The sequence below is a fragment of the Columba livia genome, chromosome 7 (assembly GCF_036013475.1).
Source record: "Columba livia isolate bColLiv1 breed racing homer chromosome 7, bColLiv1.pat.W.v2, whole genome shotgun sequence".
Taxonomy (NCBI): Eukaryota; Metazoa; Chordata; class Aves; order Columbiformes; family Columbidae; genus Columba; species Columba livia.
Window position 1 is genome coordinate 1,682,523 of NC_088608.1, and position 14,256 is coordinate 1,696,778.

A 14,256-nucleotide genomic window follows, 5' to 3' on the forward strand; every position below is an offset into this window, starting at 1 on the left:
GCATCTTAAAGGGGGGTGTCAGCCCCATTCTCAGCCACATTATGATTCATGTTTAAAGAAAAGTACCCTTCCCAGTACCACCTTAATGCTTAAACTGAATTTAAAAATAATCTAATTTAGACTACAGCATCCATGACCCACATTCATCTTCCACGAGGAAACCAGGCTGCCTAATTTCATCCCAGGAATTTAAAGAAATCGGGTTTGTGTCTGTGATGAGACAGAAACATTGGCACCGGTGGTGTGTGGTCAGTGTGGTGTAAAAGATCAGTTCAAAGACAAGTTTCTGCTGTTTTTCATTTCCGCGGGAGGTGTAATGTGCTTGTGGTTCGAGCACAGGAGCAGGAAATCCAGGTCCTGCTTCCACTTCTTCCCCAGCTTTCCTCTTTAACTTCAACCGAATCGCTTCCTCTCCTGATGGATCTTTTTCCTCCTCCACCATGGCGATCCCAGCGCTCTTCGCAGCTGGGAGCTGATGCAGATTAACGCTGATCAAGCTCCGCTGTGCGTGGCCGTGGCACCTGTGGCTCAGCTTCAGCTTGAGGAGGTTAAGCCGGGCTCAAGGGGCCGGGACTTGCATCCGTGTCACATCTCGGGACGCAGCGAGTGGGGAAAAGGGACACGGAGATGGGGCGGCTGCAGCCCGAGGGGCGGCGGATACCGGGACTCGGGGGTTGTTGCTGAACAACAGACAACCGGTACCCGCCACCACGGACACCCCCTACCACGGACACCCCCCACCACGGACACCCCCCACCACGGACACCCCCCGCCGAAGTTCCTACCCCCATGGGGCGATCGGGCTCCGGGTGTGACCCCGGGTGCATTGCGGGGCTGGAACAAACCCGACGGCTCCCCCGAATCCCCCCGGGCGCGTTTCCAGCCGCTCCGCTCGGCGGGGCTGGGGATGGGGCGGGCACGGGCGTGTCCCCGCCCCGCCCGGGACCCCCCCGCGCCCGCCCCCCGCCCTGCCCTTCCCCTCCTTTTCCTTCCTTCCCTTCCCTTTCCTTCGCACCGCGCTGCCGCCGCCGCCGGGAGCGGGGCCGCCGAGCCGGGAGAGCCGCGGATCCGCCGCCATGGCCGCGGTGGGTGCAGCTCGGGGGGTGCTTGGGGAGTTCGGGTCGGGGTGTTCGCGGTGGCGGCGACGCGACCTTGATGTCTCTTGGCTCCCCCGGGGCAGGTGACGAGGGGGACGGCGACGCGGCGCAGCCGGCTGAAGCGCTCGGACGGCAGCACCACCTCCACCAGCTTCATCCTGCGGCAGGTGAGGGGCCGGGGGGCTGCCCGCCCCCGTTCGGCGGCTGGCGGGGGGATCCGCGGGGCTCGGGAACGCGGGGTGCTCCGGCTCCAGCCCCGCACAAGTTGGGGGTCACTGCCCGTCCCCTCCGCGCCCTGAGCCGGGGGGTTTGGGGACGGGTCAGAGCTGGGCTGGGAGCTGCAAACCCAGAAAGGGGCCTAAAAAACCCGCCCGAAGCCATGGTTTCTCCCGGTACACGCATGGGTTGTGTTTGCCTTCGGCTCCCGAGCTGTGATTTATAAATTGGGCTGATTTTCTAGTGATTCCCTGTAACGCTGATGGCAAGCAAGACACTTTTCGTGAAGAATTTGAGCCGAGATTTTAGTGATCTTCTGACTGAGTATCTCTGAAAAACAGACACTCGCAAAGGTGTCAAGAGCATTGGCGTCTCCGTTTGGGGCTTCGGGCTTGTCAGCGCTAATTATACAGCAGCTCTGCTTCCCCTGGCGCTGCGTTACCCATCCGGATGAAACCTCCTGCTAGCAGTTACCTTTCCCTTTGCTATTTCCAGTCCCATGCTCTCCCCTGCCAGCTGTCCCTTGGTAGAATAAACACCGACCTCCCGAGTCTCACTGAAGCATCACCTTCTCTCCTAAGTGATGCTGCTTAGAGTAAATGTTATTAATTTGCTTTAAAAGTAAAGGAGGTGGAACATTTCTGGGAGCGCAGACCTGCATCCCGCACACCCCCAGATCCCTCAGCGACTTCAGCAGAGATTTAAGGAAGCGCGAGGAAGGCAGAACTGGGTCCTTGACAAATTCGAGGACACTTGTCATGCGGGGAGCGTGTTTGGCACAGGACGGGGAGGTCGCGAGGCTGATCTGTCGGGGAAGCAGGTTGGGATAACCCAGGGAAGTCTGATTTTGCTTTGCGGTGCCTCTGTGCTGGTTTTGGGCCGGGAGTCCCCATTTGCAGCACCAGCGGGGTGAGGTGTGAGAGTCGCAGTGAGAATTTGGTGTTTGGTGTGATCCCGGCCATGCCAGTTAGAGGTGCAGCAAGGATAAGTAAATCCAAAGGTGGTTTTAGGCTGTGCCAGCCTGTTGTGGCCATTGAGATGCTGCAGGTGGCCGTGGGCCCTTCGTGGACACGTCCTGGAGAACCTCGCAGCTCGTCACAAGTTTTGTTTCAGCTGGTGGGTGTTTTTGTCTGTTTGCCCATTGTCTTTTTTGGGAAGATGGAGAGATTTGCTTTTCCTTCTGACCCCTGCCCGAGGGCTCCACCTTAAGGTGCCTTACATTAGGTATAATGACGTGTTTGAGGGACACCTGGCGGAGGACGATGCTGTGTTGGGTGAAGCTCCCACGTCAATAGAATTTCAGCAAAATGAAGCGATCCCCGCTCCACTCAGCCCAGATGAGGAGGGAGCAGAATTCATGGGATGTTCCTCACCATGTGGGGATTCGGCTCCTCCAGACACTGTTTCTTGTGCACAAGGGTGTGTCTGCTGCCGCTTTGGTGCTAGAATGAGACCATTATATCAGAATCATAGAAGAGAGTCACAGAATCATTTTGGTTGGAAAAGACCCTCAAGATCTTTGAGTCCAACCATAACCCACCCCTGGCACTGCCCCATGTCCTGAGAACCTCATGTCCGTCTGTCCATCCCTCCAGGGATGGTGACTCCAGCACTGCCCTGGGCAGCCTGTTCCAATGCCCCACAGCCCTTTGGGGAAGAAATTGTTCCCAGATCCAACCTCAACCTCCCCTGGGCAACCTGAGGCTGTTTCCTCTGCTCCTGGCACTTGCTTCTAATCAGCCGTTGCGATTAGTGATTTTTCTCTGAGAATGGGGCATTTTGGCTCTGCAGACGCAGTTCCAGCTGCCCGGTGTTCCTGTCCTCTCCATTTGCAATAAATACCCCAAAAGAGTTTAAATCGTCGTAGATCTCGTATGCGTTAAGAATCGTGCACCAGCTTCTTGGCCAAGTCCAAAATACCAATGGAAAGTTAATCATCGGTTTTATGTCAGGAGAAGCACAGATCCTGTCGCGGTTGAGACGGACAAGCGACATGGACCAAGTTCTTTCAAGATGAAAGTAATGGATGCCATTTATTGCTACAAGTGCATTTTTATACAATTCTACCAGTTCATGTGTCTTTTCACTATTGGTTACAAGTTACAGCACTGATATCTCTTTGGTTAATTTTTCTATCATCCATGTTATTCTTCTATCCCCTTCTTTCTCACGGGTACATCTCTCCTCTCTCCAGATACTCCTTTACTCCCATCCTTCTCAAGGGTAAATCTTAATATCTCAAGGCTGATCTCTGCTCTCATATTTTCTGTCAAGGATTCCACAGACCCGCTGCAGTTTCCCACAAGATCCCACAGATTTAAACCCATTACTTGGCTTTTCGTTACGTTGCGTTCAATTTTCTGGTTTTGATCCATGGGTCAATATAATTTACTGAGGGTATGAAGTTCAGACGAGCTTTTGAATCAGCGTTTTCCAGTCCGGGGTGGAGCGACCACCCTGCCCCGCTGGGGACCCCGTGTCCCGGGCCGACCCGGCGCTCGAGCCGCCCAGCGCAGGGCGGGAACGCGAACGGCCGCACTGAGCTGTTCCTATGACGTGGCCGGTGCTGCTCAATTATACTGAAGAACCCCCTTAAGGGACAGAAGTCAATTATAAGACAATAAGTAGGCCAGCTGAAAACATATGCTTAGAGTTTTGCAAAATGCTGTAGTAATAATTATTTTTTCTTTTTAATTTTTCTGGGAGATTTTACATTTTCACCGCTTATTTTGTATACGCAATTCATTATTTTTTTCTTTAACTTCTGATAGTATCAGTTTTATTACTTGTGATTTTTAATAAGATCATTTTGGCTGGAAAAGACCTTTAAGATCATCAAGTCCAACCATTAACCCAACACTGTCAAGTCCACAAATAGAATTTATGTCACTGAGACAAGTGAAGTGACCTGTGAGGAACAGCAACAGCCACCCAAAGGTTGTGTTGGAGCATCGCTTCTTGTCCAAATAAAGCACCATGTGTTGCTGTGGGGGGTCCCAGGTGGGTGCAGAAATCATTAGTGCCAGAAGTCATTAAAACCTATTTTTCGTGTGATAAAGGTGCCGGATTGCCTCGCCGTGTGGTGTTCCCGTAGCTCGCAAGCCTGATGTGAAATACAGAGTTATCTGCTCGTTGATATCGGCAGGGCCTGGTGGGAAAATCTGCTCGAGACACTCGTGGGAACTGGTGGAAATTCTTTCCAGCTCACACCAGCGATTTCAAGTGAAGTCACCAGGTGTTCGGTCCAAGCACGTTTAGATTTATGTTAAATTATATTTAGGCATGCAGTGCATTTCTGGAAGTTTTTTTGCTGCTTAATTCTAGAGATAAATAACGCAAATTTTCTTTTAAGATGTATTTACACCTGGTGTTGCATCTTTGGCAATGCTTGTGCTTCCCCCTTTTCAATATAACTTTTCCCATGTAATACTGAGAAGAAAACACCGGCGTTTTCTGTGGTTAGACTGGCTCTCAAGCTGTAACAACGTTTTTAAAAGTTAGTGATATTCTGACAAAGTGAAGAAAAGAAGTTACGGTCTCCCAGAAGAGTTTTGTTGCTCTGTTGTCAGCCGGGTTTGTGTTGTGCGCGGAGACGATGTGCTGGTGGTGTCCTTCCCGTCCGGCGGGATGTTGGCACCAACACCCGGATATCTTGGTGTTTGCTCGAGACTGAACAGTTGTAGGTCAGATTTGGGGAGCTTTAGGGGTGCCCGAGGTTTCCGTGTCGCCCGTGAAGCCGAACGCCGTTCCCTCGGCGCGGGGGACGCGCGGCCCCGCTCCCACTTTGCCAATGCGACGTGGACCAGTTTTGCTCACCGGCTCTGGCAGATTTTGGCTTAATTACGGACACCGAGGTTCTCAAGAGCGGCCTGAAGGGCCGGTCTGAGCTTTGTAGCTGATGGTTTTTTGCTGACTGTCGTGTAAAATCACAGCCTGAATTACTGGGAACCAACACGTGGTCTTTGCTCGTCAGCGATGCGCGTGGGCAGCTTCAGTGACCGTTTCCGAACAGACTTTTGAACGCGCATTTGGATTCTTCCTCCAGTTCTGCACTCTTGTTTGGTCTTAGAAGACGTCGGTCGCTGCTCTTGTGGCCCTGGTGTCCGTTTGGGCGGTTTCTGGTGGTCGGGCGGTGGGTGATGCCGGTCCAGCCCGGCTGTGCGGTGAACGGGGTGTTTCTCAAAGTCGAGCGCTGGTCAGGGTGATAAAACACAGATCTGCAAAGCAGCAGATCAGAATTTCGGTAATTTACCAGCATGAGCTCAATTCTCAGATGAGTCATTAATTTCTAAAATATAACTCACTGGCACAGAATATGATTATTCCTTAGACACAGGACTGGATCGTTATTTTTCTCTATACAGCGTTCAGAAACTGTTAAAGCACTTGACAGGTGAATAAAAGATTCAGCCCTTTCTCCGGAGAACATAAGCCCTGTCTGCACGGCAGAGCGACATTGTTTTAACTCGCCTTTGTTCTTAAATCAATGTAGTTAACTAAGACAACAGTTGCATCTTTCAAGTTAAACTGTGCTTAAGATCGGTTTACTTTGTAAATCTGCATATTTAGGTTAAATCAATAAGGGGAAGCGAGGCAGGCGTGAACCGGGAGGAATGTCCTGGAGCATCTTGCTGCAGGATCCCCACAGACTTTGAGGCCGGTTTGCAGTTTGCTCCCATGTACAGCACCACGGTAGATGAACCATCCCTGGAGACATCCCAGGCCAGGCTGGACGGGGCTCTGAGCAACCTGAGCTGGTGAAGATGTCCCTGCCCATGGCAGGGGGGGCACTGGGGGAGCTGGGAACGTCCCTCCAACCCAAACCATCTGTGATTTTATAGAGTAAGTTTACAAAAGGCCCTATGAACGTTGGGAGGAACTGGTGTTTTCCACCGATGTCATTGTGGCCTGAATTTCATTTCCAAATGGCAGAGATGATTTCAGACAGCCTGCTTCTGGAGGACAGAGGTTTGCCATCCCCTCTGTGCTCCCTTGGGCTGTACGTGGTCCCTGCAGGAGCCTGGGGGGGTGGTCCCGAATGGTGCAGCCTGGCACGGGGACAACCTGAGCCACCACAGCGGGATCTGCCTGTCATGGGTCAAACAGCCAGCATGGAGTTGTCACCTGCCAGCTGGAGAGCCACGAGCACAGCTGGGTTTGGGCTGTTGTGACCTTTGGTGGGGCTCATCATGACATTAGGAGCAATACTGAAATGATGCTGGTTGTGTTCAGCAATGGAGGGTGCTGCGTCTGAGCAGCTTCTAACCATGGGGCTCACTGCCGCCGATGACTTCTAGATGACTTCTCTCCATAACCTCCCATGGGATGCTGCCCACGTGGATTAAGTCAGAGTCACAGATACACAACATGTAGTTTTTCCAGAGTTGTCTTCACATACAGCTTGAGAGGCTGGTGGACTTGGAGTGTGTCCCCTGTTCTGGGGTTCCCTGTTGGTGACAGCTGGTGGCATGAAGCTGTCACACGTTCATGTGCACGTTTTCCTCCCTCAAAGCCGCCTTGTCCTGCCTGATGGTGTTGCTCTGATCCCAGGAGCCCCAAATTCCTGCCGTGGTTGGGTTTCTCCTCGCAGGGTTGGGAGGAGGAGGTGGGTGGGGGACAAGATTCCCGAGGTTGAAACAACAGTAGAAAGAAACCGAAATGAATTTTTTAATTACCAACAAAGAGTAGGAAAGTGGCTTCTCTCCCTAATTCCGCCATCGCTTCACCTGAGTGTGGAGCGGCCAGCACACTTCTGCGAGTTTTGCATCTTCATCGGGAAAGCGAGTGCAGCTCTGGATCTCCGTGTCACCAGGAAGCTTAATTGAATGTTTCTTAATGTGCTAATTGAATCTCCAATTATGTTCCCACTTAGTGTTCCGTTAGAAAAGGAAAACGATTTGTGTGTGTGTGCTTGTGTCTGTTTGCAAGCAAATAATGATCATGATTAAAAAAACTAATCCCCTGGTTGCTGGGTTTTTGTTTGGAGCCATCTGTCAACCTCGGGGGCAGGTTCACGGGGTTATATCCATGATGAGCAGTTGGCCGGGGTGGTGGGACGTGGTTCATGTCCTGGCGTGTCGGTGCTCGTGGGTCCCGGTGCACAACACGGGCTCATAGCGCTGTCAGAAACCTGGTAGGTGGCAGCTAATGGGATTATCAGCCCCCTTATGTGTGTTTGACGGAGCCGTCGGCGCCGATTCACAAAAGCCCGAGCCTTTGAAATCCTCACTTTAAAAATGTTATGTCCTGTTCTTCAGCAGATGTGCTGACCGGCTTATTGTCTCCATGGTAACAAGGTTTCGCTTTTAAAATAGCCTAAAGTCACCAAAGAGAAGTGGGATATTAATAGCATAAGCAGCGTAGGTACAGATAAAAAATAGGATTTGGCTGTTCCTCATCCAAAATTTCTTGTATTTGGGAGTTGTCTGTCTCTGTACATACTGTGGGCGTTTGTTTAAATGTATTTTTCTAGTGTGACCTATAAAATGATTTCTCTTTATTCATGCAATGTTATTATGATAGAATGTTTATATGATTACGGTAGCAGAATACTAACATAATACCAAACACATAGCATTTAGCAGGTAATCATTAAAACAATATCTTTATGAAGTGGATAATCCCCGTGTAGACAGGGCTGGAGCGCCCTGGGCAGCTCCATCCCCAGCTCCCATCACCCGCCACCTTCTGACCGTCTCGCCCATGGGTTTGTTTCTGCCCCACCAGTGTTTTTGCTGTAGGGTGACAGACCGTGCGAGACCCCGGTTGTGGGATTACAGGGGGGCTGAGGCATTTCAGCGGATTCTGGGCGCTGCGTTTGCTGTCAGGCAGTTTCTATGGACACCGGGGGTTGTGTCAAGCGCAATCGCGATGCGATTGTCTGTGCTGAATATAGAGGAAGCAGAGATGATTGCATGGGACTCCAAGCCTCTCTTTGCTAAAATATTTTCTATTGCTTTGAAAAGAATACGGTAGAGACAGAAATAGCTCTTTCCTAAAATCCTGAGTTCTTGGGTGACCCGCAGAGTTGGAAATAATAGCTTCTTAACTCCTTTCTGCTGCTTTCAGGGTTATATGGGAAAGCCTGATGTGTATAATCTTCAAAATTCTGCTTCAAACAATAACAAAGCAGAGCTCTAGCAAGAGAAAATTTAGGTGGGAGCTTCTCAGGTTGGTCCAGACAACCTTTGAAGGTCCCTTCCAACCCAAACCATTCTACGATTCTTCAGCCACTTGTGGTGTTAAAACGCCTCCTGTGAAATATGGTTTTTCACTAACAGTCAAGTGTCATACAAACAATCAGAAGGTGATGATGCTGATCCATGTCAGATCACTTGACGATTGAGAAAAGACGCTGACAGGTGTTCAGAGCGTCTGGGTAACACGGTGTCTGTTGTGTTAATGTTTGGTTGGTCTTGATGAGGTCTCCAGCTGTCCCTGTGGCTTTGGGGCCCAGTGGGGTGGGCGATGGACGGGACTCATGTGCCTCCCCCATCCCACTGATCCAAACCAGGAGCTTTCTCCAAAAATGGGAGGAAAGAGGTGTTTTCTGCTTTTTGCAAAGTGACTCGCGCCTGTTTTTTGGTGAGATCTGCATTAAATACTCTAAGGCACCAGGGTAAAAATGCATGCTAGTAGTCACACTCCAATCACATTCCCTCTTATAATTAACCCTCTTTGCACCGTTTCCTTGGCACTTTTTACAGTGAGCTTCGCTGTTTTGGGGAAAACCTTTTTTTATACTAAATAACAGATTTCATGTCCTCAAGTAAGAGTCACCTTTGAATACTGGATTCTGACGGCTTTGTGTTGCTTGGGCCTGGCTTACGACATCTTTTCTTGCACAGAATAAACAATATTCTAGCTGTGATCTCCATTTGGTTTTACTTGTATTCTATTTCTGCTATAATTTGTGTTTTTGTGGCAGTTGTTCCCCGGACTGATGGTTTCAGTGCTTAAGTAGTGACTCTTTTTCCCGGCCTATACAATATATCATTTTTCCATTTATATGTACAGACAGCAGGAACTGTCCCTACGTCTCAATATTTCTTTAGGTTAATACACTTAATGCACTTTGATATCCCTTGCAAAATTTGATATGCTGATTCAGACAATGTAATAAAATACTGCGGGTCAGAATGTTGAAAACACCTTTTGAAAACACTTGTTTCTCTGAAAGCCAAGATAATACTTTTATTGGGATTATCCGGTAGCTTCTACTCAGTGATATTCCATTAATCTGGCACATTTCAACTGTGGAAGGATTTCCTGTGGTTTATTCTGTGGCCCTTTGGGTTTGATTCTTGCTTTTTGAAGTGTTTTATGACAAAGGCACCACGTGCCTTGGAGTTCACGAGTGGAGTTTTGTATTAGGAATTAGCTGAAATAGAATTCAGCTGAAATCGGGCTGCAAGTTCTGCTAAAGCATCTGTGTTATGGCCGTTTTGTGATCATGCTTAGAAGTGATGGATGTATCTATAAATAATGCAGAAGTTAAATGCTTATAGTTAGAAATGGAGATCCCTTTCATAACCTGGTGTGGTTTTGGTTTGGTTTGGTTTTTTCTCTCTTTAATTCATCTTAGAGTGATAAAAATTACCTCAGCATTAGGCATTTCTTAGGGCTTAATGACCAGTTGGGGTTAATGTCCCGAGATACATTAAACATCCAGCCAGCCATTAATCTTCCAAGTGCCTGGTAGCATATATGGCTTAAATGTTCTTCTCTTCTTTTGGCTTTGGTCATCTTGGGCCATTGGGAGCATCTTCACACATTGGGACACCCCAAAGGGTTAGATGATGCTGTTCCAGCATTAAGGATTTAGATGAATTATTCCATATAGACTTCAACTCTTGAAGGGACGTCACCACTCGGCCGAGAATAAAATCCTTATTTATTACAGAAAGAGACATTATGAAACAGAATGAAACGGAAGGGAAGTGGTTGAATCACCGTCCCTGGAGGGGTGTAAAAGGCGTTTAGACGAGGTTCTTAGGGACACAGCGCTGGAGATGGTTATGGTTGGGCGCAATGATCTTGAGGGTCGGGTCTCTTCCAACCAGAATGATTCTATGATTCTATTCTATGGAATAACTTGTAGAAAGTTATTGCAGAAATCCTGGAGTCCTGGAACTGTTCTGGCGTGAAGGATCGCGGGGTGAGCTGCACAGCTTGTGGTGGGCAGCATGGCAGGACCAGGAGATGCGGAGGAGATGAAAGACGACCATTGCTCTTAGTATTACCCTTTGTGCATTTCTTTTTGAAGTGAGAGCATGAGTTACCAGTCTTACTGTTGAGCCCCCAAACACCAACCTCAAGGAGAGGAGGCTGAATAGAAGAGGCTGCTTTATTCTTAGCCCTGTTCAGTAGTCAGGAGGTAGACAGCATTTGCTGTCGAACGGATGATTTTCAGAGCCCAAAAATACATTTAAAAAAGAAAGAAAAATAAAAATAAATAAATGTAAGCATTGTGGAGCAGAGCACACCCATCTGTTTGGCTGAATATTTTATAATTTTTATAATGAACTTGCTTCTCATGGTAAAGGCTGAAGTAAGTATTACATGGGCTGCTGTTTGTCCTCCAACACGCACACAGCGTGTCCCTGCGATGATGCCGGCGCCTCCTTCCTCCTCATCCTCTTCCCGCTCGTTTCTAACGCCCTGTGGAGGGGCAAATACATTACTGATGTCCCCAGGGTATGTCTTGGTTCAAGCTTCCTATTTCTTATCCGTGCCCACCTATTTCCCAGCTTCTTGTTGAAAACTGCAACGTGGTTAATTTTTCCCCCATCTTTGTGTAGAGGAAAGACTGACGGACTCAACAGCGGCCGTGGATTTTGCATTCCCTTCAGTCAACTGGGTAATTGCTCATAACTGAGCTTTTATTCTGTCTATCAGATTCATGTGGTATTTATTCTTGTTGGAAGCAAAGGTGTTTTATTTATTCATTTAATGCACTTAAGGGTTTTCCTGCTTTAGGCTGTTAACGTGTAATTGAGCAGCTTACATCCCTCTGTGACAAATCTCCTGATATTTCAAACTTCTGCATAATCTCGTGCTTCGGGTCCTCTCTGAGATTAGTGCTGGTGATTTGGAAAGACTTCTGCGTTCTGTTGTTAACTGTGGTCATTGAAAATGAAACAACTGCGAGGAGTCATCACACGGCAAACCTCTCGCCAGAAAACAGTCCCTTTCCCAGCTCTCTGGACCCCATCTCTATGTCAAACCTGCAATTATTTCACCTGTAAACATTTCACCTTCCCTGTTTTGCAGATGACTCTGTTTTCCGTCGTCGTTAAATGAGAGGTTACCGCTTACATGCAGGAAAAACAGAAGTGTGATGAATTACAAGCCAGTGTAATTGATGCAGAACAGTGTGGGGGAAATTGCAGCCCACTCCTGTTCCACATAAATTATGCATGTACCTCCTTGAAAATAGCTGCAGAGGGTGTTCGGATTTTTTTGGCTAATGAATCATGCCCTAAATTTCTACAGTACATACATTGACTCAAATGTCCCCCTTTTGCCCCACCTTTATTTTTAGACCATCTGTAAACTTTTGCGGGGCGTGTAGTTCCGGATGTTTCTTTATTTTCCTCCCAACAGACCTGTTCTTTGAAGACCCTGTTTTGAAAAGGGGCTCCTGAATTTACTACTTCTCCCAGAGCTCTCCCACGTGAGAGTTTGCATCTTATGCTTTGGAGATCTCTGCAGAGATCCCTTGGCTGTTGTAGTGTGTGAATTATATGTGAATAACTGTGAAGATGCAGCCTGCTCCTGTGTGCAGTCACCCCCTGCAAACCACGGCTCCAGACTTCTTTGGAGCTGCAGCCTTCAAACCTGGGTCATGGGCAACACAAACCCTCTCAACCTGAGCGCAGAAGTAAAGCAGTTGCAAAGAATTCATGAAGAAAGCAAAGTACGACGCCGTCCATATAATATTTGCTTGGTGTAATATATAAATATAATATTTATTTGGCCATAAGGTAGTGAAGCCGGGGGATGGTTAGAGGAACGCTATATATATGAGAGGAAATGGCCTTGAGTTGCACCAGGGGAAGTTTAGTTCGGATATTGAGAAGAATTTCTTTGCAGAAAGAGCTGTTGGGCATTGGAACAGTGGTGGAGTCACCATCCCTGGAGGGGTTTAATGGACATGTAGACGAGGTTCTTAGAGACATGGGTTAGAGGTGGCTTTGGCAGTGCTGGATTAACAGTTGGACTTGATGGTCTTGGAGGTCCTTTCCAACCAGAATGATTCTGTGGTTCCCTATAGCCCCAGGCAGTTGGCCAGGAGTGGTGACTGGGGAGCAGCAGCTGGTCTGGTCCTCTCCTGCACCTCAGCAGCAGCTGCAAGGCTGGAGCTCCCTCTACGAGGCAGCATCACCAGCCAGCAAGAAGCAGTTCTGGAAGGGCTTGGAGAAGAGAAGCACTCCAAGGAGGATTTGGAAGGTGAAGAACGGTTGTTTGGAACACGAGAAGGTGGAACAGCTCGCTACGGGGATACAGAATGTTAAGGGAAGAAAGAGAAGTGTGATTTTTCAGTATAATAAAGGTGTGGGTGGAGCAGCGGAGACAAACCTGGGCATGGGGGTGGCAGCAGGGGCTGGGGGAGCAGGGATTGGAGGAGCAAAGGTTTCATGGGGCAGTCCTGGGAAACCATCAGGATTTTGTCATGGATGCGGAAAAGGGAATTTCAAGATGCTGAAGAGAGGTACTTGGTATGTTTTATTGTCATCTGTGAGGAAACTGCCTAGGATATATATAGTTCAGCTCGTGTGTGCTTTCTTGAGGATTTTTCTGCGCTTTTTTTCCCCTGTTTTACATTATTTTAAAAGTACAATTATTTATCTTCATTTGATGTGTCTGAGCAAGCAGTGATTGCGTATTTGGGGCCAAATCTCTCTTGCCTCTGTCCTGCGGAAATCGGTGAGGGTCTTCCGTGTGCAAAGCAAGCAGGATCGCATGAGCTAAGAACGGAAGCTGGTTTTTATTCCCCCCCCCCCCCACCCCATCTGCCATTGTCAGTAAAATAGACGTTTACTGCCCCTACACATCCACTTTTGATAAATGAGGAAAAACCGTTTGTGGGAACGGCACGAAAACCAGTTTGGTTCCCAACATGAAAAATGAAACATGGTTGGCCCAGGGGAGTGGTGTGTGAGATCAGCTGGGGTGGGGGGAGAAAATGTGAGTTTTATATAGTTATCTAGCGAGCACTAGGCTGGAAAAACTTCTGTTGATGATCCGTATGGTAAAAACAGTCGAGGCCTTGTGACTTGACTTTTGAGGGGTCCAAGTGGATGGCTAATGGAGCATTTGCTGGGGGGTGAGAATCGTGGTCCTCTGGAGCTGTTCAGTGCTGTCTTCAGCCAGGGGACTCCTTGCCATGGAGTGCTGGGATGCAAAAACCCAACCCAAAAACCAACAGAAATGAACAAAAAAAAACCCCAAACCAATAACAACAATGAAATTGACACTATTTTTATTTTTTAAAATTATTATTAATAATAATCATAATAATTTGGTGGTTGTTTTGATTGTGGTTGCGCCCCCAAGAGCCGCATTCCCCGGTGTCGTGGAGCTGCTTCTTTAGCCTTTCAGTCCCCAAACCCCCGTCCTCATGTCACTTCAGGGTTTGTCTCCAGTCTCACACGGCAAACATTCCTTCTCAAAGGCACGTACACCCCTCACATCCCATAGGAAAACACATGCTCGGGAACTACGTTCCCCCTGCATTTGACTCATGTTAAGCAGCTTTATGGAAGTTTGCACGGAATGGAACATGAGAATATTTTTGCCACAAGCTGTGTTTGGTACACAGAGAAGATATATGCTCTTTGTGAGCATTTCGGTAAATTTGAACAGCGCCAATGCTGAGATCTATCCATTAACCATTTTCTCATCTCTTCAATATTGATTTTTGAATAGAGCAGCCCTTGTA

General features: G+C 48.3%; 1 protein-coding gene across 1 annotated transcript in view; it reads left to right on the forward strand.

Moving 5' to 3' along the window:
• The first annotated feature begins 950 nt into the window (after positions 1 to 950).
• CACNB4 (calcium voltage-gated channel auxiliary subunit beta 4) overlaps positions 951 to 14,256 on the forward strand; it is a 92,173-nt gene continuing 78,867 nt past the window's right edge. The window contains exons 1-2 of the mRNA XM_065070203.1: positions 951 to 1,085; positions 1,181 to 1,264. Coding sequence (XP_064926275.1) covers positions 1,077 to 1,085; positions 1,181 to 1,264 — 93 coding nt within the window. The 5' untranslated portion in view covers positions 951 to 1,076. The remainder of the gene's footprint in view (positions 1,086 to 1,180; positions 1,265 to 14,256) is intronic.